Raw genomic sequence first — 22,971 nt, forward strand, 5'->3', positions numbered from 1 at the left:
AATGAACTTTTTCTTAGGGAAATGCATCACGTGGTCATGCGATCTTGGCATTTATTAGTTTTTATTCTTTTTTGTTTGCAGATCAGTTTTTATTCTTAGGGGAGACATGTGTAGACTATTGATTTTCTCTTTGTTATATGAGATGTTGTTGATGGTTTATCTGATATGCAAGCCCCTTCATCTGAGAAAAAAAAATCTGTAAAAATAAACAATGATTCTTTTATATATTGGAAATAAGAAAGGTAGCAGTAGATAACAACCAAGCTTGCATTTATTTTGCTACTAATATCGTTTCTTAAATTGGCAGTTAAAAGAAGCTAATCATAACATTAGATCTAAGCAGACATGCTCACTTGAGAAGAATGGTTTCCGGATGGTGAAGAGCTTGAGTTTGGTCGGGAAGCAAGAGGTGAACTTTAGTAAGGGCTTCAGAAATGCAATTACTTCAGCAAAGGTAGAGTAGCAACGGTAAGTTCTTGTCTCTGGATTGCGTTTAGTCTGCTCTTTTCTCACTTTTGGGATCTCGGATCCTTACGTTTGTTGTGGCAGTATTTTTGGGTTTGACATACAAATTTTCCTTGATCAATCGAACCAATGCTCAAGCGGATATTCTCTTTCCTGCAATAGAACCATAGACAACCATTCGTATTTACAAAATGCTACATGTTTCCAATCGTTACAGTTAACAACCTTCACCAATGCTGGTTCCAGCCACAACAAATTTCAGCTCTCAGCAATTCAGATTCATTTGTTTACTTACAGACAACCTCCCTGGAGTTTGACCAAACCGTTTATCGTACCCACAATCTGATGGACATAAGCAAAGAAGATTAGGAAGGCAATTAGCAACCTTGCACAAAAAAATAGTGCTATAACCAACGAAAAGTTTGAGACAAACCTATGCTTAGTTAGTAGATGTCATCCAAAGGCTCAAGATATTGCAGCCACAATAAAGAGAAAAGAACATGCCTTGTAAGGACGTGAACAAACTGCTCCAGCATTGCAACTACCTTGGACCAAATACCTAGAAGATCCATTTTTATGATGATAAGTGCAAATTTGAATCCCCCACAATTGACGAAAACAGATTTTAATCATTTTCCATTAATGACATCTGGGTTCATCCTCTTTCTTCGCTCTCTAGCTCTGTCGTAAAATATTTAGGGGTGTCAGATTAAATAAACCAAATCTCAGAAGAGAACTAAAAGGTTTTAAGCAATGAATCAGCGAGAAAGGGAAGAGCAAAGAATTGGAATCTTTGAGTGAAAAGTTATAAATTCTTGTCACAACGTACTCAAACTTGCATAAACTTCGAAGAACACAATACTGCAAAAAGTTCAATTCCAAAATCTAAACAAAAATTCTATATAACGAAGATGAATAGAAGATAATCTGAGAGATCCTTTTCACTATTTCTCTTTAGGCATGTGTCTAAACATTTTTATGGGTAGCGATTATCTTCGGCAAAATGATACTAAAAAAAAGAGAGCAACACAGCTGATGATCAGCATTCATACTACTCATCTTATAATACAATAATTAGTGCTTCCGCTATCATTTAGAATAATAAACTGAAAGTAACTGTCTACAAATTTTTTATTGAATACATTACGAAGTCGTATAACGGAACAAAGCTGCATCAGAAAAAGAGTATACGTCAACAGGAAAAATAAATTCATCCAAGCAATCAATCAATATCAACCTTTCTCAGTCAGACAGAGAGCCTAACTCCTACCAGTTTGGGTGGATAGATCTTTGAGCGATTTACTCTAACGAAAGGTTGGAGTTGGCTGAATCTGTAGGAGTAACCTTGAACATAGAAGACCAGAGTAACGAATTAACCCAATAACACAAAATCACGTGCGAGCTAGAATGAACTTAGGCTTTATATTACCTGTACCCCCAAGAACTCGAAGAACATGCATAGTTGCAAGATCTTCAGCCACTTTAAACATATTTCATGAACTTAAAAGCTTTATCTTATTTTGTGAAGGTTGTAGAGTTTCCTGGGATATAAAATTCAAGGAGATTTATATAGGGGTAGAAAAAGGGAGGTGAAACAAAACCATGAAGAGGATTAAATAATAGAAGTGAATGATTAAGACGGGTTCGTAATAAATTCAGATAACAAACGCCGATTTGCAGGGATGTGAAACGATGCCGACGAAGTTAAAGAGCTGGAGTCAATCATCGCTTGCATCGAAGAAGATTGGGTTTGAAAGATATCAGTCAGATGGGCCATGGAGAATTTTTATGAGTCCACACGAAGAAGTCCAATATGTTTCGTTTTTGATCGAAGAAGACCTCACGTGGCAAAATAAATGTATCTGATTGGACGGAATTAAAATGATGACGTGGACACAGTTTCCATTGAGGTTATTTACCTTTTAATATAGTATATTGATTGGTTGGGATCGGTTCAGATCTTATTTTCGAGTCTAGATAAATGTCCCCGAAACAATTCTTAACCGACCGGTTCAGCAAGTGCCAAAACACAAAATTTCTATCAACCAGTCCAATCGTTGACTAACCAAATGTCTCTATCTCTGTGATCCAACACATTCGTTTAAAATCAATTAATAACGCTTATGAAATCACCGATTCACCAAATCATCTTTTTTAGAGAAAAACAAAGTAGCTTCTCGCTGTTTTGACCTTCAGTTCCTAAAAGCTCTTTTGAGTGGTTGGTTGGGTACGAACTCTATAGATTCACTTACCTTTCTCCATCCCTTCAGACAAAAAAATCCCCACCACCATCATGTCTTCTTCTCCTTCCTCCTCACCAACCATGTCCGATTCCACCTCCCCTCTCCTCCGCCCCCGCCAATCTCCCCGTCTCCGCCAGCCTCTACTCGCGGCACTCCGAGCTTCCGGTCGGCGAGGAGCTTCGATGGTTGTAAGAGAGACCGCCGCACAGGAGCTCGAAGACAGACGAGCCGATTGGGGCTACTCCAAACCCGTCGTGGCTCTCGATATGCTTTGGAACACCGCTTTCGTGGTCGTCGCGGCGGTGATACTTTTTATCTCCAAGAATGAGAACCCTAACGTCCCGATTAGAGTTTGGATCTGCGGCTACGCGCTTCAGTGTCTTGTCCATGTGGTGCTTGTGTGGTTGGAGTTTAGGAAGAGGAGGAGCATGCGTGGTGGTGGGGATTTGGAAGCTGGTGAAGGCTCTGGTCGTGGTCGTGATAGCGATGATGAAGATGGCGATGAGAGGATCCTCAGGTTGTTTTATTTGTGTTTTGTTTTCTTGTTCTGTTGTAAAATTAATTATTTATTTACTAATTATTAATTTTTTTTACTCAGCACTAAGACATGCGAATCAATGAACACCATTGTATCATTTGTGTGGTGGATTGTTGGCTTCTACTGGCTTGTATCTGGGGGTGATATCCTTGTGCAAAACGCTACGCATTTGTACTGGTATGTGTTTGATTTTTTTTTTTTGATCAAAAAAAATAAAAGAATGGATAATGACACTGTAACGGTTAATGCCTGCAGGTTGGCTTTTGTTTTCTTGGCATTTGATGTGTTCTTCGCTGTCTTCTGCGTTGTGCTGGCATGTCTTATCGGGATCGCCCTGTGTTGCTGCCTCCCTTGTATCATTGCTCTTCTTTATGCCGTTGCCGGGCAGGTTCAGACTTGAACAGCAACCCCTTAATCAAATTTACTTTCATGAGATAAATAAAAACAGTCCTTTTGTGTGTGTGAGTTTCAGGAGGGTGCATCAGAAGCAGATCTCAGTATCCTTCCTAAGTACAAGTTTCAGATGATGAACAATGGAGAAAAGCAAAGTGACGGTGGAGGGAAAATGATACCCATGGAGGCAGCAGGCACTGAGTATTCAGGGAACGAACGAGTCCTTTTGGCAGAAGATGCTGTAAGTTGTCATTTTAGAAAGTTATCTCGTTGAAACTTCTTTTCAGATCTTTCCTTTAACAATGGGTTTTTTTTGTTTGTTTGTTTGTAGGACTGTTGTATATGTTTGAGTTCATATGAAGATGGAACAGAGCTGGTCACACTTCCTTGCAACCACCACTTTCATTCGACGTGTATTGTGAAATGGCTGAAAATGAATGCGACATGTCCATTGTGTAAGTTCAATATTGTCGAAGGTAGTGAACAAGACTGAAGTAGAAGAGAGTAACTGTCTGTCCCATCTATTAAGTTGTCTTTGATCTGTGTTTTTTTTGTTTTTGTATAGAGTTAGAGAAATAGAAAAAATGATTCTTGTCATTTGTAAGTCGTAAAATAAATGTAACTTTGTTGTCTATCCCTTCATTTATCAAATAGAGATGTATGTTTATGCCCAGTGAAACATTAGCTCGGTTTTAAATTTTTTAAAAGGTAAAGATAACCGTATAGTGGAAGCCCTTTAGTCTAACGCTTGTTTTAAATGAGATCGAGCTCTTGTAGATTCTTCAACTATTTACTTACTGAATCACAATGTACACTCAGAGACTTGCATGAATAAGAATATGCAAAAGAATTGAGCTGAAGTGAGTTTAAGAAATGACAGTTTTTGCCGAGGCCATGAAAACATCCATAAGGTGGATCCATGCTCGGCACAAGAACAATTGAAGCACATAAGTACAAGAATGACTATCAAAGCAGCAACATAAGTGGAAGACCATCATGTCAATTTCAGCTTCTTCATTATGCTATCATGTATTGAGAAATAGATGATAAAATGTGAAGCAAATAGAAAGAGTTGGTGAAATATAACTCACAACACTTGGTAGCGTTTCTACAATATCTTTTTTTAAGAAAGTCAGCTTTTTCTGCACTCAAGATTTTAGTTAAACCAAACTGAAATCTTATCATTGTGAATAAATTTTCTTAATACAAATGCAAAATGCTAATTGGGAAACAGAAATAGTAATAAGGCACGGAGAAGAAACAAAGTAAGATTTAAAAATATTTTCCAAAGTAAGATTTAAAAATAGAGTTTTGAGTTCAGAGATTGAGGGTTAGAGAATGCAAAAATTTACAGTGATATAGGATGACTCAGAGGACGATGAGGATTGAGAGTAGTAACTACTTCAGACCACTCAATTTTCCCTCAAATCTCGCCTTTATCTTTGCGCCTTTGTAAAGATTTCTCAGCACACCGAACCTCCAATTTCCTAGGAGCAAGCACAACCCAGAAAAGTAATATGTTGGGACCAGAATTGCCCAGTTTGTGATCGGAAAGCAAATCGTCAAGTTGTTCTTCGGGCAATCCCCAACCATAGTTGACCAGTTTGGAGGCACATAGAGTGTCCTTTGAATCCTTCAAGCCCATCACCTCTCTCCATTTTATTACATTCGGTTGGTGCCACTCCAATTCGCTTGCCTGACACCACAGTATTCTCTCACCAGTTACACAATAGTACATGACATTCTCAATCACATGCCAACCTCTTCTAGGTCTGTAGGCATCCGATTTTTTTTTTTTTCAAATGACTTTATCAAGAGGAAAAAAATGTATGCTGGGCCATCAGTCTAACAAGACAGTTAGCTGCATTTTTCAAACTCCATGGAACACCACTAGTCATTGATGCACAATTGTCGATACAGTATCTCATAAACAAAGTAGTGCTCTCTCCCCATGGAATACAAAGTTCAAGGCCATGGGATGGGTCGGTCGCGGGGTTTGAAACAACGGTACCATTCCTGGTGAATGGAGGGTATGTCTTGGAACATGTAGTTCCTCTGAAGGAATTCGATCTACATAGCACTACTCCCAAAAATACGCTCGTTGGACAGCAAAGGTTCAGAGCTAGAGGTATTATTGTACACTATATGAAAGAGTACAATGGCATGGTTATTTTCTAATTGTTAATTCCATATTTTTTAAAGATATATTTTTTTTCTATTTGGTATTTATTTTTTAATTGGTAGATGAAGTGGCTTTTGAGATAGATCTGATAAAGATGCCATAAACAGAATATTAAAGTTGATAATTAGTAATATTACTTTGTTTCTTCTCTATGCCTTACTACTATTAAAGTTGACATATTAAATAAATATAGTCCAAAATACAGTAACAAAATGGATTTGAGTTTTGCTTTAATATATTACTTCATTTTCTACTCCAAAATATAATATTTCTAAATTAGTATTATCATCATTTATACTATTTGCAAAACAATTCATTTTCGATTTGTAACATTTCTATTAAATACAATATTAATCACAATTATTTTTTCATTATATAAATAAAATTACTAGACAAGATTTAAAAGGAAACATTTATTACATTAAAAATTACATTGCATAGCTTAAACACAATAATGCATCACCTTAAATTATTCTTAAAAATTTCAGAAAAATTCAATGGTGGTGTCTCAAAAACAAATGTGTCAAATTCATGTGGTTCCGAAGTGGAAAAAGAAATTCTACTATAGATTCTCCTACGCAAGCATCTCCAGGTTTGTCTTCATTTTCTTTGAGTTCAAATCATGATGAAGACGTTATTGGTGGATCTCCCTCTAAAAGATCAAAGGGAATGAAAAAATCCAAACTAAAAAAAAACTTAATGATCAAACATCGGCGGTTGTGAACAGTTCTGAAGAGGAAATAACAACTTTTGGAACAACTAAAACAGACAAATGCACAAAGAGAACATCATTTCGAGATTCAAAAAAAATCTATGCATTGAAATTGCACAAACTTAACCGATTTTACTTACATACATGGTATATAAAAAAAGAAATTTGTCTTTCTCTCTTTCATTTCATTACCTGGCCGATGACTCCATCACACTTGTTTCCCATCAGATCAATAATATCTATAATATTTATTATTCAAGAAGACTAGCTTTTAGTGCAGCCGTGTAGGAACATTCTTGAATCTAGACGAGAAGAAATCAGAAATGGCTGAGTCGAGTTTACCTCGACGCGACAATCTTGGTCGATCAAGAGGTTGATCCAGACTGCCAGGCATAGGTTTTGTGCTGACCATGGTAGAGAAAAGAAAAAGTGTTCTCTATGGAGATACTTTTCAAAACAGAAGACCTTCGCTTTAAAAAAATTGTCAGCATCTTAACCCATCAGCTGTGTCCAACAGTCGGTTTTGTAGATTTATTATCTACGTTTTGTTTTTGGTATGGTCTATAAGTGAGGGTTTCAGTGGCTAACAGTGACAAGAACTGCTTCGTGTAATGTTATCTGAGTTTGGACCTACTCACTGCTGCATCAGAAACTACAATCACATTGTAAAACTTGTGATAAGATTATATTTACAAACAGAAAATTATGTCAAAAAGGTAAACCAATATTCTTTCATCTCGTTTATAACATAGGAACATGTTTCTACACAAGAAAAAAAAAAGATAAATAGAGTTGCAAGTTCAGAAAAAAGGGAAGGAAGATCAAGGATTCTTCTGCTGCTTCTCTATATCATACAGTACACAGACATCTGCAGCTGTTTTCATCTGCCAAAAAAAAAATCCGCAAATCCAATTTAGATACCAGAAACAGCTTTAAATGTAGGGATTAGTGGCAGATTTAGCAAAGGCAAAAAAGTAGAGCTTTACCTGAATGATATTGACTGTTTGTTTCATCGACCAACCGAATATTGTCAAAGCTAGAAGAAGAGAAAGTGGTGAAATCTGAGTTAATGTGGAAAGTACGACCTGCAACAAACGAGAGGAGTCATGGCTGAGTTGGAAAATAAGAGGTAAAAGTAAACAAAAGAGAGAGAGAGGAGTCTACGTACATTCAGGAGACTTTCGGTTTGGTTCTTTGCAATGAGAAGAAGGATGATATACAGAACCTGCACATTTTGAAAACATTTAAGAAGGACATTATTCACCTTAAGATAGACATAGAGACAAGTTCAAATCACCTCGCAGGAAACACAGCAATAACACATGAAGATCCGGTTGCCATAGTAGAGTCTGAAAAGCCAGCTTGTGCTGTCTTTCACATCCTTATGGCTGCTCTTCCCTGCTAGAAACGTACTGCGAATAGAAGTAGTAAAAGTTAAAAAAACTGCGAGTTTAGAGTAGACTTCAAGGTGAAACGAGAAAGAGTGAACTAGCTTACCTGTACATCTGCAGCCAATGACTAGCAATATCTAAAGCCAGCAAAGAGAGGAAGACCAAGCTAGGCCTGTAGACTTGAGAGAGAATCACGAGTAGACATGCCGTGCTAACTCTGTAACAAAGCACATCCCCAAAATGGTCAGAATTTATTAAAACAAGTTAAGTAGGTTGATCCTGTCATATATGTAGAAGAAGATTCACCTATCTGTGACCATGTCGAGAACAGCCCCAAACGTTGAAACTGAGGGAAAAAGAAACAGAAGCGAGTCAAATTCTAGCTTCCTACATATTATAGTAGTGGCATGTCTTGTCTTACATAAATCACAATGAAAAAGGAGTCTACTACATTGAATCTAAACACTAGCAACAATACAGTTCCAATCTTGATCAGTGGTAGGATCTTATGCAAAAGAAAGTTGATATCTTAAACATGAGACACTAGAGTTTACAGAAACAGAGAAGAAGTTGTTAAACCTTGGTTGAATCTACGAGCGCACCAGCCATCCACAGCATCACAACAAAAGCTGTAAATCCACAATGATCAAAAGATAACTAGTGTTTATACGCCATTACACAAAACATGATTGATATATAAAATAAAAAAAATCAAAGAAAGAAGTCTGACCTGAAGAAATAGAGGAGGGAGAAAAGTGTTTTGTTAGAGAAACAGACAGCAAAGGCAACACAGTTCAAGAGAACTCTCATGTACCCTGTACCAGCAATTCAAATAAATCATTAAAACAACAATCACTCACACGCTACAAAAAAAAAAAAAAAAGAAGAAGCTTTTGTCTAAATCTCGAAAGACCCACCAACAATGTTAGGTATATAAAGGTAAACAGACAACTTCTCTGGTCTTGGTCTCTCCTTCTTCCCCATTTTTTTGACTCTGATGTTGTTACACAATCTCTCTAACGATCTCCACCTACACACAGAGACCAAAAGGATTAATCTTTCTCATTACCCATCATCGGGAAATGCACGGAGACTCCCGTAAACCCCAGAAATCTATAAAATCAGTAGAAACAAAAAAACAAATTAGAGTCGAGATCGTCTTAACAATCCTCTTACTTGGAAACGGGTTAGAGTTGTGGCGATCTTGAAGTGAGAGAGAGGAAGAGATCTGTAGAGAGAGAGCGAGAGAGAGAGAGAGAGAGAGTCAAAAAGAGGCTCTCATGTGTTCTTCAATGCAAATCGAATCGAATCAGATTCGAAGGTATTTCTCAATTTGTCAGCTCTCGACATTCAAAAAAAAGTGGAAATTTTCTGATTTGAAATTATCATATAAACCCTCATAGTTTTAACTTTCTCAAAATTCTTCCCAAAAAGAAACGAAAATAGTTATTTTATTTTACCAAAGAAACCCTTCGAGTTTAAACATTCTTGATATTTCGCCGCTCTAATTACTAATGGACTGGCATTTTTTGTCAATGTTTATTGACTATTGCAATCATCTGGGAAGGGGACCCTTTCTGATAATTTGAGACTCTAATAAGTATTTAATAATTGACATGTCTAATATATATAATAGACAAAATTTATAGACTTCAGTTTATATGCATAATCAAAATTTTCTTAAGAATTATTTTAAAATTGCGGCTTTATAAGAATTTTACGGTTTTTTTTATTTTTGAATTTTGCATTTACAAACGCCTAATAGAGTAGATCCAACAATGGGCAATATGATTTATAGCAAGAATGATGAGAAGCGTCACGCAGTTATCTTCTTCAGGCAAAGCAAAAGCGGTGGTAAGAGCACGTACACTACAAGAATTAAAGGTTTAACGAGCTTGGGAGTGTTCTTTCCGTTCATAATCTTTTAAATCATCGATGGAAAAATAACAAACGTCCCAATTTAAGCAAAAAAAATCAATAAATATAAACGTACACATCCAGTTCATCCTATAAGTAGATTAATAAAAATTGAAAACAGTACTAGTACGCATTCAAGGAATCGAACCTAGCATCAACTACTTCCATTCCATGTTGTGACCCTTAGCATCATCCACTTACGTCGTCGCCAACACCTTGCGACTTTTTACTACAAGCAGATGCATCGTCAACATCTTGTAAACTTCCGCTTCGGTAGATAGGCTTTTCTCCAGTTGCTAGACTTTTCCAAAGCCACACTTCACTTACATTACGAAGTAGCGTCCCTGATGCTTCATCACCAGGGTTTGGTAAGTCTTCAGGCTGCGCTAAGAGAATATTGGTATTTAATGATCTCAAATAGCCAAGAAACTTGACGTAGAGTTCGTCTTCAAACTTGGATCCTGAGATGACCATCACATTCGCTCGTCTCTCCTCGTTTTTCCTGCGTATCCCCCAGAAGGTGAGGTCGTGCAAGATCTTGTTAACCCTTGTCTGCTCATCTCCTGCGAATACGCACTTGATTCCGCCCGTTTCGATATCTTTAGGGTTCTGATTCTCATCACCGTAAGCAAATATTGACAACTTACCATAGTAACCCATATTCTTAAGAGATTGTTTCATATTCTGATAAATCGTTTCTGGATCGAGACCACTAGGGATGGGACAATAAGCAATGTCCCAGAAGACACCTGTATCAGCCACGACGAACTCGCTGATCGGGTAAGATATAGGCATGGTTTTGGACGGGGTACGAAAACAATAGAAGTTTTTTAGTCTCAAGTTTTGGGATGACTATTATCAAAATCGATCTTAGTCCCTTTTTATAAGCAAAGATAACATCAAGTAAAAGGAAAATAAGGTATCAATAATAGCAATCTTATAAAATAAGGAAATATCAAAAAAAGGAAAGTCTAGTTAGGCTCGAACTTGTATTTCCTCTACGGATGTGTGCATCAGAAGATCGAATCATCCACGAGAATATCTTCTCCCTTTTTGCATTTTTATTTAAAATTAATAAAAACAAAAAGAAGAAGAACTAAAAATTATAAAAATACACACCATATTTCTGTATATACATATACATATAAGGTAAATATTTTTGGCTCATTCTAAACTGTTTAACTATATTATTTCTTAATTTAAAAAAAAAAAACTGGTTATGTGAAGAAGATGTTGAGTGATCATCAATCAAACACACAAGTATTTATTGAAGCATAACAGTTTTATTCCAAAGTTCGGTCTTAAATCTTAAGTAGTCTTTTGCTCACACAAGGCGTCTGCATAGAGTGAGACCATCTCCAACGGAGATCTGAGAGATTTCTACTCGAGGATCCAAAGCCAATTTCTTATTAAATTCTATAACAGCCGCTCTTGATTCCCTCATAAACTCAGGAACGTTCTCTTCTTCCTCGACCACAAAACTAAACCACAAGGTGTTGTCGAATGCAATAATTCCTCCAACCTTCACCAATTTCAGAAATCTCTCAAGGAAGTTCACGTAGTTTGGCTTGTCAGCGTCAGCAAATATGAAATCAAACTCCTGATTCTTCTTTTGTCAAATGTGGAATTAATATGTATGATTAGCCAAACAATAGTTAAGCCTAAGGAGTAAAATCATAGGAACATATGTTTTTCGCTTACGTCGTTAACCAATTTGTCTAAGACCTCCAGACCATCGCAATAGATGAAATTGATCTTGTGATCGACACCTGCTTTCTTCATAAACTCTAATCCCACTTCATAGGCTTCCTTGTCAATATCTATTGCAGTAATCTGCATCCAAATTTCTTTTAACCTTAACCAGGAACGTTGGTCAATCTTAAATAACTTGTTGGGCCAGCCAATGCAATTTTTGTTTATCAAATGTAGTTGATCCTGAAACCATTTTCTTAAAAACAATTACATGTCCCAAATTCTATTTTTATTTAAAATTTGCTTCAATTTTTACTGAGGCAAGTTTAATAAACAAACACAAAAAATAAAACACACACATATATATATATATATATATATATATATATATATATATATATAAGCAAGAAGAAGAAATATTACGCGACCATCTTCAGGCAAAGCAAGGGCCGTGGTGAGAAGAGAGTAACCAGTGAAAACACCAAGCTCAAGAGTGTTCTTAGCGTTTATGATCTTTAAAAGCATCGATAGAAAAATGCCCTCATCAACTGGAATAACCATTTCGATTCTGCGTTTTTCATTAAAATAAGAAAATTAAAGAATAAATGCAACTACTTAGTTATATGGATAATTCAAAAAAATATTCTGATAGTAGTTTAAAATTTGATAAATACACCTTAGTTTTTTTGAAACTACACTTTATTAAATGTAAAAAGACATTATTAATTTGTACATTTTATTGTATGATTCTATTAATTAAGAAGACTTACAAGTTGCCAAATTTCTCTTCTGTGACTTTCCGAAGCTCCTTGAGCAGCTCATGTTCTCTTGGATACGCTGACGTTTCCAAGATATACTGTGCCAATCGACCACACCCAAATATATCAATGATCTTCTTTTATCCAGACAACCAAGCTTTGCTAATCAACAAATGTTGTGAAATTTTTTTGAAAGAAATTATAAAAGGATTACAAACCTGTCTCAGAGCTTCGCTCTTGAGGATCCCTTTGGGAGGTAGTTCATCCGCCATCTCTCAGTCTGGCGATTGTGAGGAGTATTGAGGTGTCTTTGTAATAAAGAGAGATGTTATACTTTGGTCATTGGCTAGTGTGCATATGCATGTGTTTTATAAAGAAAGATTTGAAAACACTTGTGTCATATCCTTTGTGTGGATATGTAATGTAGGCCGAAAATACTGAGCTGAAACACGCTAAAATGCATATATTCTGTAAATACGACATGAAACTCACAAATTACATATGACCTCGAAAAGCTGAAGAAAATAAAATCTTTGGTACATTATCTTCCATAATGGTTCCTAGTGAGAAATTTCTCGGAAGCCCATTATCTCCACAAACCTAAGAATATTTATTTAGCTTGGAATAGTCAAAAGATCAATGACCAATGATGTTTAGAAATAGTCAACGTTCATATTTACTATTTATAGATGGTTACTACTTACTTCACCAATTAATAACTATGATGAGGAATTAAGGGAGGAGAAAACTTTACATGATGACATATCCAAAGGAAATAAAACAAGATAAAAGGGAAGAGAGGTCATCACTGGAGGCCCTGGAGGGGGAATTAACTCCATAGAAACACTTCTAGTATGTTCTCTCAGTTTATTATACAAAAAGAATTTACGCTCAATTCTAAAATGGATGCATAGACAATTCGAATCGCAAATACAATTATCAATTTTATACACTTTTACTTTATTTCTTATCCTAATATTGTAAACGCATCATGTATTTCACTCTAGATCAAATATGTTTTATATTTATTATTTATATTTATTTGCTCCAAGCTAAAACAATGTGCTTATTTCTACTGTGTTTTACTCTCGATTTGATACAATTCATACACATTTTTCATATGTTTGCCTCTAAATATCTATTTTTTGTTTTGTATTCACAAACATATTCAAATCATTTTATTTTATTTCATAGACCAATATTTCGGTCGTTATACTTTTAGTTCAACACAAATTATATAATTTTTTACTAACCCATATATACACAACTTTTAAAGTAGTTCATAAACTAACATATCGATAGAAAATGATACACATCCAGCCAGTTACAGGGGCGGACCCAGCTGTGTAAAGGGTGTGGCACATGCCACATACTAAATAATATAAACATCTTATGAAGTAATCATACATATGTTATCGTTTAGCTCAAGTGGTTCAGAAGGTCAGGTGGTGACTCATCCTTTTTGAGTTCGAGTCCACTAACCGGTTTTCTTCTCTCAGAAGAAATGATTCATGGACTTTTAATCACCTTTCCTTTTTTTCATTTATTTTGCCACCTTCAATAATATATTTTTTTCCACAACTGTTTTCTTTCTTTCCATTCTCTAATATTATTCTAACAGTTGTTTTTATTATTTTTCAGCCTTAGATTAAAACAAAAACTAAATTAAATAATTTCTAATAAATATTATGTGCTATATATTATTTTTACAATTACTTAAAATGAGATATTTAAAATTAGAAAAATATTTATCTCTTTTTATATGATATATTTTCTTATAAATTGTAAGCTTTTAATGACTAAGAACATCTTTAAAAAGATTCTCTGTTTTAAAATTTACAAATCTATATATTTTAAGTTTCATAGTGTTTTTTTCTAAAAGAAAAACTTCAAATTTAACTTTAAAATTGTTTGTGTGTTTAGTCTATGGTCCTTATATTTATCAAAATTATTTGTGTTTTAGTCTATGGTCCTTATATTTATCAAAATTAATATGTAAATAAACATTGTATAAATAAGTAGCACATATATATAAAAGTTACTGAAATAGTAATTAATAAAATCTTACTGATTTGAAATTTTGAAAAAGAAATTTGAAGACTAAAAAGTTCTATATTTAAAATTGTAACTTTTCTTTTAGAAATGCTATAATGTAATTTTAATATATATATATATATATAATTTAATGAAATAAATTATATTTAAAATTTTAATATATATTGTGCCACATGTTAAATTATTTTCTAGGTCCGCCCCTGGCCAGTTATGATCATTGTGCAACAGATGAGTATGCTGTATGCGAAGAAGATGTGGATTGATCATATATCAAACACACCATTAAATGCAAATCAGTGATAAAATGACAAGAAGTGATTATTGAAGTATCTAAAAGATTTATTCCAAACTCCCAAACTTTGATTTTAATCTTAAGTAGTCTCTTTTGATCAAATAAGGCGTCTGCAGAGCGTGACACCATCTCCAATGGAAATCTGAGAGACTTCGACACGAGTATCCAAAGCCAATTTCTTATTGAACTCTATAAGAGCCTCTCTATATTCCCTCATATGATCAGGAACTCCCTCTTCGTCCTCAGCCACAAAACCAAACCACAAGGTGTTGTCAAACGCAATGATTCCTCCAACCTTCACCAATTTCAGAAGCCTCTCATGGAAGTTGGGGTAGTTTGACTTGTCAGCATCCGCAAATGCGAAATCAAACTCCTGATTCTGTTTTTTTTTTCAAATTTGGAACATGTACGTACGATCGTTAGTCAAAAATAGTAAGTGAAGCTTAATTACTAAATTTGGAATATGTACATATTTTTTTAACGTACATCATTCACCAATTGGTCTAGGGCCGTAATACCATCGGAATGAATGAAATTGATCTTGTGATCAACACCTGCCTTCTTGATAAACTCTAGTCCCACTTCGTAGGCTTCTTTGTCAACATCTATTGCAGTAATCTGCATCCAAAATATTGTTCTAGACGGTCAATCTCAAACTATTCATCGAGCCTATGCAGATTTTGTTTATCAAATGTATAGTTGATCTATCAGAATTACTTAAGAATGCTATAAGTTCCAATTTATATTTCTTATTTAGAACTTGCTGTAGGTTATTTTTAATTGTTCTAGTTGCACTTTCTAAAGTACATACGAAGCAAATAATATAACCGATTATAGCAAGAAGCTGAAACATTACGCGGCCAACTTTTGGCAAAGCGAGGGCTGTGGTGAGAAGAGAGTAACCAGTGAAAACACCGAGCTCGAGAGTGTTCTTAGCGTTCGTGATCTTTAAAAGCATCGATAGAAAAAGTCCCTCATCAACCGGAACTTCCATCTCGCTTCTGCATTTTCAATAAAATCCAATTTAAAAATAATATATAATTATATAGTTTTTTTCATAACAACTGATTTTCATTAATATGAAGTAGAGTTTACGTAGGCTCCATGGAGGAGATTTGTAATAATAGAAGGTATATAGTAATGACACAGAAATGAAACATTTTCAGGTAGTCTCTGTGTTACTATTTAGTTATTTCTCACTGAAATACACAAACCATTTGTATTTCTATTAATAAAAAAACTAAGAATATTGTTATCCAATCCTCAAAATGTTTAAAGATAAGTTTTCTTAATTTAACAATCTGGTTTAGTTAGGATCTATTGATTAAGATAAGAAGACTTACAAATTGCCATATTTCTGGACTGTAGCTTTACGAAGTTCCTTGAGTAGCTCATGCTCTCTTGGATATGCTGACGTTTCTAAGATGTACTGTGACGGTGGAACACAACCAAACATATCAAAGATCTTTTTATCCAGACAAAACCAAACTTTGCATATATCAACAAAATTTATATGTTGATCATGTACAGTTTTGAAAGAAAATTATAAAAGAAACAAAAACCTGTTTCAGAGCTTCGCTCTTGAGGATCCCTTTGGAAGGTATTTCATCCGCCATATTTCAGTCTCGTGATAATGAGGATACGATTGGAAGGTGTCTTAGTTATAAACAGATAGATTTACACTTTGGTCAATATTGGCTACTTAGTTTCAAAAAAAAAAAGAAAAAAAAGTTATTGGCTACTTCTGGTCAAACTAATTGTGCAGCTTTAATGTTAGAGTCTATACGAGAATTAAAGACCAATGAATATGGATCTTATCTGTTGTCAAAAAAATTAAAAAAATATGGATCCTATCGACTACTTTTCAACCAAGGCTTAGGTATGAAATTCAATTATTTGAATAGTATTGGATGCTTTGATAAAAGAAAAAAATAGTATTGGATGCTAATATACTTACTTTTATTTCTTTTCCGGTTGGAAGTGTTGAAAGATGTTGTGTGGGGTGGGGGGTGGTGGGGGGGGGGGCAGTACTAGTGGATGACCAATCTACAATGTTTCATTGACTAATCACATAAATTAATTGGCTGTGACGTGTTAGTTTTTTTCCTTTTTTTCTAAAATAAAGTTATATAGCAATGTCATTTGAAGAATGCATCAGATTTAGTTAGAGGATTTTGAAGGTATGGATGTCACACAGATTCATGAGTTCTTGATCTCCATACTTTTAAAATCTTCTAACTAAATCTGATGTATTCTTCAAATGACATTGCTATATATTTTTATTTTAGATAAAAGAAAAAAAAAACTAATACGGTGACCAACACAGCTGACAACTGAGACATGGAGATGAAGAACTCGCGAAGCTTCACAAAGGCTGAAGAGATTTAGTAAAATTAAAATGTAACGACGAAGTGACAACGAATTTACATCGTTTCACTTAATTATTATAAAATTATAAATATATTAATATATTAAATACTTATAAAATAAATTATAAAATAGGATATATTTATAAAAACAAGAAAAACTTAAATATATTACAAAACATATAAAGTATTTATAATAATACATAGTATTTTATCTTAAAATTTTAATTTGTCTTTCTTTCTAAAAATTAAAATATAGATCACTAAATTTTTGATATATTCATTTCATGTGTGTTAAAACCAAATAAAAATAAAAAATTCAAAATTGTTGTAATTATGTTTTTTGTTATAATTTTTGTTGTAAAACTTATAGATTCAAACTATATTTTTATTTTATATGTTAGATTTAAATAAAAATATATATTAAATTTATTGTAATTTTTTCTCCTTATTTAAGCTTAAATGATTTCTTTTTTGAAAAAAAATCTGGTTGAAATCATTTTAAACATTTTATATAAGCATTTTTCTTTTTCAAGTATGAAGACTATATATATATATATATATATATATATCAGACTATATATATCACTTTATAGTAGATTTCTCGTGAGATTTTTCTAGCAGACATCACAATCAGATTTTTCGGCAAATTTCACGCAAACTAAAAGAAAAATTAAAATTTAAGCGAAATGAAATTTGAAAGCAAATTAGAAAACTTCTAGAGAACTTTACAAACGGTAGAGAAGCTCTAGAAGTATTTTAATCCACGGCTAAATTTTACTGAAAATTGTAGTTCTTTCTTAGGGTTAGTAGACTATTGTTTTGACAGTTTATATAATATTGTAAATAATACATCCACTTTTTTCCATTCTGACAAAAAAATCTTTGTCAATGCTTTAGTCATTCATTCAAATTCCTGAAATCATAAATTATTGTCTTCGTTGTAAATCTTTTGTTAAGATTATGGTTGTGCAATTGATAGGGGATGCTTGAATATTATAACAACTAACACAAGTTAAAAAATAACAAACGTAACAATAATTTCATAAAATAATGATGCCAAAAAGGTTCATAACACAATAGTATAAGTTCCAAAGCATAACAAACATAACAATATGTTCAAAATGTATTATATAGAACCATACATCATTTTTCCCCATTTGACATTATCAACCACAAAATCCCAAGAATTATGTCTCACCAACTATTCTCCATAATTCTCCGTGAACTAAATGTAACTGAAGCATTATTTGCAAAACAAAAATCACATTAAAACACATTAGGATAGAACATCATTTTCAAAAAAAAATCAAGAGAGGACTTCTTAAGAAATCATTTTCATTAGCTAAATACGTTAATAAATTTGAAAGTTTGTAATTTCATAGTTATAACCAATTAAGTTATGAATTTTATTCAGGAACTTAAATATTGACTAATATACATCGTTAACAATAAAATATCAAAAGTCATTTTATTAGGAGTAAATGCAAATTTAATAAATATTTTGACGTAGACAGAAATCTTCGATTTAGATTGTTTTTGCGACTAAAATTTTATAAAAAAAGACTTCTCAAGAAGTCTACTCTCTTTCTTTATAAAATTTAGCTTATTTTTGTATTTGAATTTTCGATTATATCAGAGAAGAGTTGTAAAGAAGTCTGCGAAAATTAGTTTTACAATTGATCATGCTTGACTTTTTAAGAGAAGACTTATAGGTCGAAGGTCTTCTTCCATAGATCTTTTTGAGAAGTCTTCTAATTAATATTCTTTATTTTAATTGCAAACTAACCTGCCGATACTTCAGAGACTGATTGTCCCGAAATCTTCTTGGAAAAGTCAAATTTCTGCAAAACTTCGGTCAATTGCAAAATTAATCTGTTTATCAGATAAAATTTCTAGAGAAGTTTACTCGATTTTTTTTCTGTTACAAAGAAACGTTAGAAGACTTCTAAAGAAATTTCTATGAAAACACATAAAAATGAATTGCAAAACTAACTTATGCATTGACATATCAAGAAGACTTCTAAAAAGTTTACTTCGGAAAGTAAATCTGAAATTTCAAATATCATTTTTAGATACGGTAAGATTCATTTTTAGTTTCTCCAAACACACATAACCTTTTAATGAAAGTTACATACTCGTTCTTGACCAAGAACCATGAACTTGAGTAACTCCAATAAACTTATTAATTTTGAAATAAAATGTTGGAATTTTGGAACGAAATGAGAAAGAAAATGAAAGAGATTTGATTTTTGTGTGTAAGAAATAGAGATATGAAGATGTAGATGTCGTTTTTTGGATGTATTTAGAGCGTTATTTACGGTGGTTAGTGTATTGATAATAATTGAAATATTGTAAATAAAAAAAATGAAAATAAATATAATAGAGTAAAACAATCATTTTCGACAAAAAGAGAAAATAGTATGTTTTTGAATATCTTGAACTTTTAGGATGAATTTGACAAATTATATATTCAGAAAATCTTGAGGTTATTTTTGCATTTGATCAAAAAGTTTAGGTCATTTTAGCAGAAGTCCAAAATTTAATATATACTTATGAATTAATATTAAATTAAATATCTATACTATTATTTGCGAAGTGATTTTTTTGCAACGGAGTTCTCACGTTAAAAGTTAGAGTGGTTAAATACATTGTCGCCCTTAATGAATAAAATTATTATATAATTAATCATAAATCTATTAGTAATAACAAATTATACTTGGTCATAATTTAATGTAATCAAAATTGACATATTATCTGTACTATTTTCCTTATCAATCATAAATTAATATAATATAATATTTTTATACGTATTATTATCATCCTATTTCTTCGTAGGGTTTTTCCATATTATTATTCTAGGCTGTCATGAAATTTATTAATCAACATAATTTTGACTACTAATTAAAAAGAAGAGGTATTAGAATCGTAGGTTTTTGTTCTAGGTTTTATTATTCTAGGTTGTCATAAATTTTATTAATGACCATATTTTTGACTACTAACCAAGAATATGCTGTATTATATACAAGAAAAAGGTGAAGGATAAAGATGAAAGTAGTCATCTAATTCTTTTTTTTTGACTAAATTTTTTTTTGATCATGTTGTCGATTAAGAAAAAAACAATAATGTGAGAAACGAAAAATAAGAACAAAGAAAAAACCTTTTCAAGAAAAAAGGAATAAAGATAAAGAAAAAATAGGTATAACTATGAATTTGATCAAAATAAAAAATATATAACTATGAAAATATACTTTTTAACACCAAATTCTTATATTGAAAATTAAAACTAAGTCGGTCATAATCGGAGAAATACTCAATGGGAAACTGATAATGGCAAACTGATAAGTTAACATGACTAAAAGACTACAAAAAATATAAGTGGTTGAGGAGCGAAAAATCGTAGAAAATCTTCATTTGTAGTCTTATAACATCCTCGTTCAAAAGAACACATAGAGAAATCAACATTGAAGAACCTAAACAATATGTTTTGAGACCATTTGAAGACCATCTCTGAAGATGTTTGGATCTCTTGATGTTGTAGTGAGGAGCAGAGAGATTGCCGGAATAGGACAACACACAAAGTCGTCGAATATACAACTTCTGAATAATACCAGTTTACAAAGTCGGAGATATTGAACTTTTGTGACTATGAAAAATATACTTAAAAATGAAGTTTTTGATGAAATTTTTTGGCATGTTTTATTTTTCATAGTTGCAGATTAAAGAATTGAAATGATGACATATTTTTATTTGAAAATGCATATCGGTAAAATAAGTATGCCCGCATATGCAAGCAAAACACCTAGGAATTAAAAACTAAAAGTGGCTAAAATACATTCGAACTCTCTCAATAAAAAATAGAGGGGCTAATATGGTTAGTACCCTTAATGAATAAATTAAATTTATTTGCTATATTAGATTATTAAACTAATACATAAAATTATCCAAACATAAAAATAAATAAAAAATTTATTAAATCCGGTAATTCATCTATTATATTAAAAAAGAAGTCATGACTTCTCATTCATATGTGATATTTAAAAAAATGGACCCTAACTAGAAATCACAACTCATTCATTTATTACTTAAGAAATGTCACCATAATATATCTCTTATACTCCTATAAAATCGCCCATGATTAGCATAACTCATTTTTAATCCTTATTAAATGTTAAACCAACTCCTACAAAATCGCCCATGGTTAACATAAACCAATACATTACCCTATTGTTCAACCACTAATGTTATCCTATAGTGCGAAGTATATTACGTGCAAGATATATTACATGCAATATATATTCTTTTTAACAGTGCAGGTGTAATCATATAGTATTCTCATATATTCTGAAAAGTAATATTCTAACTGTCTTTACTATTTCATGATCCGGTACTACTATATACAAACTGCTTTTGGAGCAAAGAAAGTTAAAATCATATCATATGTATCATTTATATGTTTTATACAAAACGTGAAATCATCTCTAGACAAAAACCATTTAAAAAAAACTGTTGCAGCCATAATATAAATAAATAATCCCTATATATCGAAAATTAAATCACAAAATATCCGGTTACTTGAACGTTTTAAAAAGAATATTCTTAACAGAATGATCAAATAATCCCTATATATCGAAAATATATATCATTTATATGTTTTATACAAAACATGAAATCAGCTCTAGACAATCAAATACTAATTGTTTAATCAATTAATTTTTAATTATAACTAAAAAGGATATAAGTTGAATTTTTGTTAAACTTTATAATTTTGAAGTCAGTTACCATGTCTTTCGTGATGCAAAATTATTTTTTATTTTACCAAACTACATATTTTAAAAATTTATAAAAATAAAACACTTATTCAACAAACAAAAATATATAAACAAAAATACAAAAACATGTTACATTTATATATAATTGATTTGATGAAAAAGTATGTTGAAAACATACTTATGTTTGTATAATGCACATAAACATATATGTAATTATGATATATACCATTCTTGAAGTAAAAACTATATATCTATGTAAATAAAAAGAAAATTAACACCCGCACGGTTGTGCGGGTCCAAATCTAGTTTTAAGTTTTAACTTAAAACTAAAAAATCTTCTTAGGTTTTGTATATTCCATAAATATAATTAATTTTAAATTAAAAATATAATATATAATTCAGAACCACAATTACTTTAATGATTATAAAATTAAATTATGTAAATATGTATTAAACAACATAGTTATATATTTTTCAAACAAAATTTGCTTTTCAAAAAATGAAGTTTAATTTATATTCAAATTAATAATAATTTCACTTAATTTATCAAATAGAGATTTAAAATTAATTTAAAAATCAGTTGTATATCTTTACTTTTCAAAAAAATCAGATCAATATGTTTAAGTAGTTGAATTATCCTAACTCTCATGTTATTATAAAAAATTTAAATCAAGTTAAGATATATTTGTTTTTAGAACATGTAAATCAATATAAATTATTTTCAATTTTTTTGCTATACTACAAGTTAAAACCTAGGGTTTGTTCGTTTGTATATAACTCCATCCAAATGATCCATCTAGGTGATCTATTCAAATAATTCATCTCGATGTAGTTTGACTATATTTGTTTCTCTATCCAGAAATTACGTTTTCCGGTTTTGGCGAAAAATATATTTTTCTAGGTTTGCCGGAAAATTGCATTTTCCGGTTTTGGCGGGAAAGTGTGTTGTCTCGGTTTTGACGGAAAATTGCACTTTTCCAGTTTTGGTGGAAATTGCATTTCCCGGTTTTGGCGGAAAATTGTATTTTTCCGGTTTTGACGAGAAATTTCACTTTTTCGATTTTTACGGGAAATTACGTTTGCCAGTTTTGGCAGAAAATTGTGTGTTTTCCGATTTTGATGAGAAGTTACGTTTTGGCGGGAAATTGAGTTTATCGGTTTTGGTGAGAAGTTGTGTGTTTCTCGATTTTTGTGG

General features: G+C 32.3%; 5 protein-coding genes and 1 long non-coding RNA gene across 9 annotated transcripts; 1 reads left to right on the forward strand and 5 right to left on the reverse strand.

Moving 5' to 3' along the window:
* Positions 1-195: 195 nt before the first annotated feature.
* Positions 196-2,271, reverse strand: LOC108841008 (uncharacterized). Of its 3 annotated transcripts, none has more exons than XR_008941507.1 (5): positions 1,895-2,271; positions 1,703-1,809; positions 899-1,146; positions 761-807; positions 196-618 (listed from the first exon to the last, which is right to left on the reverse strand). It is a non-coding gene; the product is annotated as an uncharacterized LOC108841008 (long non-coding RNA). The 3 variants fall into 3 exon arrangements; XR_008941506.1 differs by having other exon boundaries at positions 691-807; positions 1,736-1,809; positions 1,895-2,270; XR_008941505.1 differs by having other exon boundaries at positions 1,736-1,809; positions 1,895-2,268.
* A 330-nt stretch (positions 2,272-2,601) lies between these two features.
* LOC108826803 (E3 ubiquitin protein ligase RIE1) lies at positions 2,602-4,312 on the forward strand. The gene is made up of 5 exons (XM_018600158.2): positions 2,602-3,225; positions 3,307-3,423; positions 3,502-3,634; positions 3,719-3,880; positions 3,971-4,312. Exons 1-5 carry the CDS (start codon positions 2,759-2,761, stop codon positions 4,130-4,132), a joined length of 1,041 nt encoding a protein of 346 aa, XP_018455660.2. The 5' UTR covers positions 2,602-2,758; the 3' UTR covers positions 4,133-4,312.
* Positions 4,313-7,236: 2,924 nt separating this feature from the next.
* On the reverse strand, positions 7,237-9,257 carry LOC108836459 (CDP-diacylglycerol--inositol 3-phosphatidyltransferase 1). The gene is made up of 10 exons (XM_057004395.1): positions 9,101-9,257; positions 8,842-8,954; positions 8,655-8,739; positions 8,504-8,553; positions 8,231-8,270; positions 8,031-8,141; positions 7,831-7,945; positions 7,702-7,758; positions 7,520-7,618; positions 7,237-7,417 (listed from the first exon to the last, which is right to left on the reverse strand). The coding sequence occupies exons 2-10, from the start codon at positions 8,906-8,908 to the stop codon at positions 7,355-7,357; spliced, it is 687 nt and encodes a 228-aa protein (XP_056860375.1). The 5' UTR covers positions 8,909-8,954; positions 9,101-9,257; the 3' UTR covers positions 7,237-7,354.
* A 729-nt stretch (positions 9,258-9,986) lies between these two features.
* LOC108832439 (uncharacterized) lies at positions 9,987-10,806 on the reverse strand. The gene has a single exon (XM_018605930.2). The coding sequence runs from the start codon at positions 10,634-10,636 to the stop codon at positions 10,031-10,033; it is 606 nt and encodes a 201-aa protein (XP_018461432.1). The 5' UTR covers positions 10,637-10,806; the 3' UTR covers positions 9,987-10,030.
* A 143-nt stretch (positions 10,807-10,949) lies between these two features.
* Positions 10,950-12,708, reverse strand: LOC108819073 (putative caffeoyl-CoA O-methyltransferase At1g67980). Of its 2 annotated transcripts, none has more exons than XM_018592073.2 (5): positions 12,510-12,708; positions 12,304-12,389; positions 11,957-12,101; positions 11,543-11,674; positions 10,950-11,447 (listed from the first exon to the last, which is right to left on the reverse strand). In XM_018592073.2, the coding sequence occupies exons 1-5, from the start codon at positions 12,561-12,563 to the stop codon at positions 11,166-11,168; spliced, it is 699 nt and encodes a 232-aa protein (XP_018447575.1). In that variant the 5' UTR covers positions 12,564-12,708; the 3' UTR covers positions 10,950-11,165. The 2 variants fall into 2 exon arrangements, with proteins under 2 accessions (XP_018447575.1, XP_018447567.1); XM_018592065.2 differs by having other exon boundaries at positions 10,950-11,450.
* A 1,878-nt stretch (positions 12,709-14,586) lies between these two features.
* Positions 14,587-16,361, reverse strand: LOC108819091 (putative caffeoyl-CoA O-methyltransferase At1g67980). Its single transcript, XM_018592084.2, has 5 exons — positions 16,201-16,361; positions 15,982-16,067; positions 15,495-15,639; positions 15,125-15,256; positions 14,587-15,017 (listed from the first exon to the last, which is right to left on the reverse strand). Exons 1-5 carry the CDS (start codon positions 16,252-16,254, stop codon positions 14,736-14,738), a joined length of 699 nt encoding a protein of 232 aa, XP_018447586.2. The 5' UTR covers positions 16,255-16,361; the 3' UTR covers positions 14,587-14,735.
* Between the last annotated feature and the right edge of the window lie 6,610 nt (positions 16,362-22,971).

Source organism: Raphanus sativus, chromosome 2 (genome assembly GCF_000801105.2).
Source record: "Raphanus sativus cultivar WK10039 chromosome 2, ASM80110v3, whole genome shotgun sequence".
NCBI classification, from domain to species: domain Eukaryota; kingdom Viridiplantae; phylum Streptophyta; class Magnoliopsida; order Brassicales; family Brassicaceae; genus Raphanus; species Raphanus sativus.

What these genes read in the sequence shown, in the direction of transcription:
- LOC108836459 (XM_057004395.1), bottom strand. Translation starts at nt 8,908, where the DNA reads ATGGGGAAGAAGGAGAGACCAAGACCAGAGAAGTTGTCTGTTTACCTT. An exon ending in CTCGACATGGTCACAGATAG is followed by an intron (nt 8,142 to 8,230) that starts GTGAATCTTCTT and finishes GCTTTGTTACAG; the next exon opens with AGTTAGCACGGCATGTCTAC. An exon ending in AAACAGTCAATATCATTCAG is followed by an intron (nt 7,418 to 7,519) that starts GTAAAGCTCTAC and finishes TTTTTTTGGCAG; the next exon opens with ATGAAAACAGCTGCAGATGT.
- LOC108826803 (XM_018600158.2), top strand. Translation starts at nt 2,759, where the DNA reads ATGTCTTCTTCTCCTTCCTCCTCACCAACCATGTCCGATTCCACCTCC. An exon ending in AACGCTACGCATTTGTACTG is followed by an intron (nt 3,424 to 3,501) that starts GTATGTGTTTGA and finishes TAATGCCTGCAG; the next exon opens with GTTGGCTTTTGTTTTCTTGG. An exon ending in TCCTTTTGGCAGAAGATGCT is followed by an intron (nt 3,881 to 3,970) that starts GTAAGTTGTCAT and finishes GTTTGTTTGTAG; the next exon opens with GACTGTTGTATATGTTTGAG.
- LOC108819091 (XM_018592084.2), bottom strand. Translation starts at nt 16,254, where the DNA reads ATGGCGGATGAAATACCTTCCAAAGGGATCCTCAAGAGCGAAGCTCTG. An exon ending in GTCCAGAAATATGGCAATTT is followed by an intron (nt 15,640 to 15,981) that starts GTAAGTCTTCTT and finishes TTGAAAATGCAG; the next exon opens with AAGCGAGATGGAAGTTCCGG. An exon ending in TAGACCAATTGGTGAATGAT is followed by an intron (nt 15,018 to 15,124) that starts GTACGTTAAAAA and finishes AAAAAAAAACAG; the next exon opens with AATCAGGAGTTTGATTTCGC.
- LOC108819073 (XM_018592065.2), bottom strand. Translation starts at nt 12,563, where the DNA reads ATGGCGGATGAACTACCTCCCAAAGGGATCCTCAAGAGCGAAGCTCTG. An exon ending in GAAGAGAAATTTGGCAACTT is followed by an intron (nt 12,102 to 12,303) that starts GTAAGTCTTCTT and finishes TGAAAAACGCAG; the next exon opens with AATCGAAATGGTTATTCCAG. An exon ending in TAGACAAATTGGTTAACGAC is followed by an intron (nt 11,451 to 11,542) that starts GTAAGCGAAAAA and finishes ATTTGACAAAAG; the next exon opens with AAGAATCAGGAGTTTGATTT.
- LOC108832439 (XM_018605930.2), bottom strand. Translation starts at nt 10,636, where the DNA reads ATGCCTATATCTTACCCGATCAGCGAGTTCGTCGTGGCTGATACAGGT.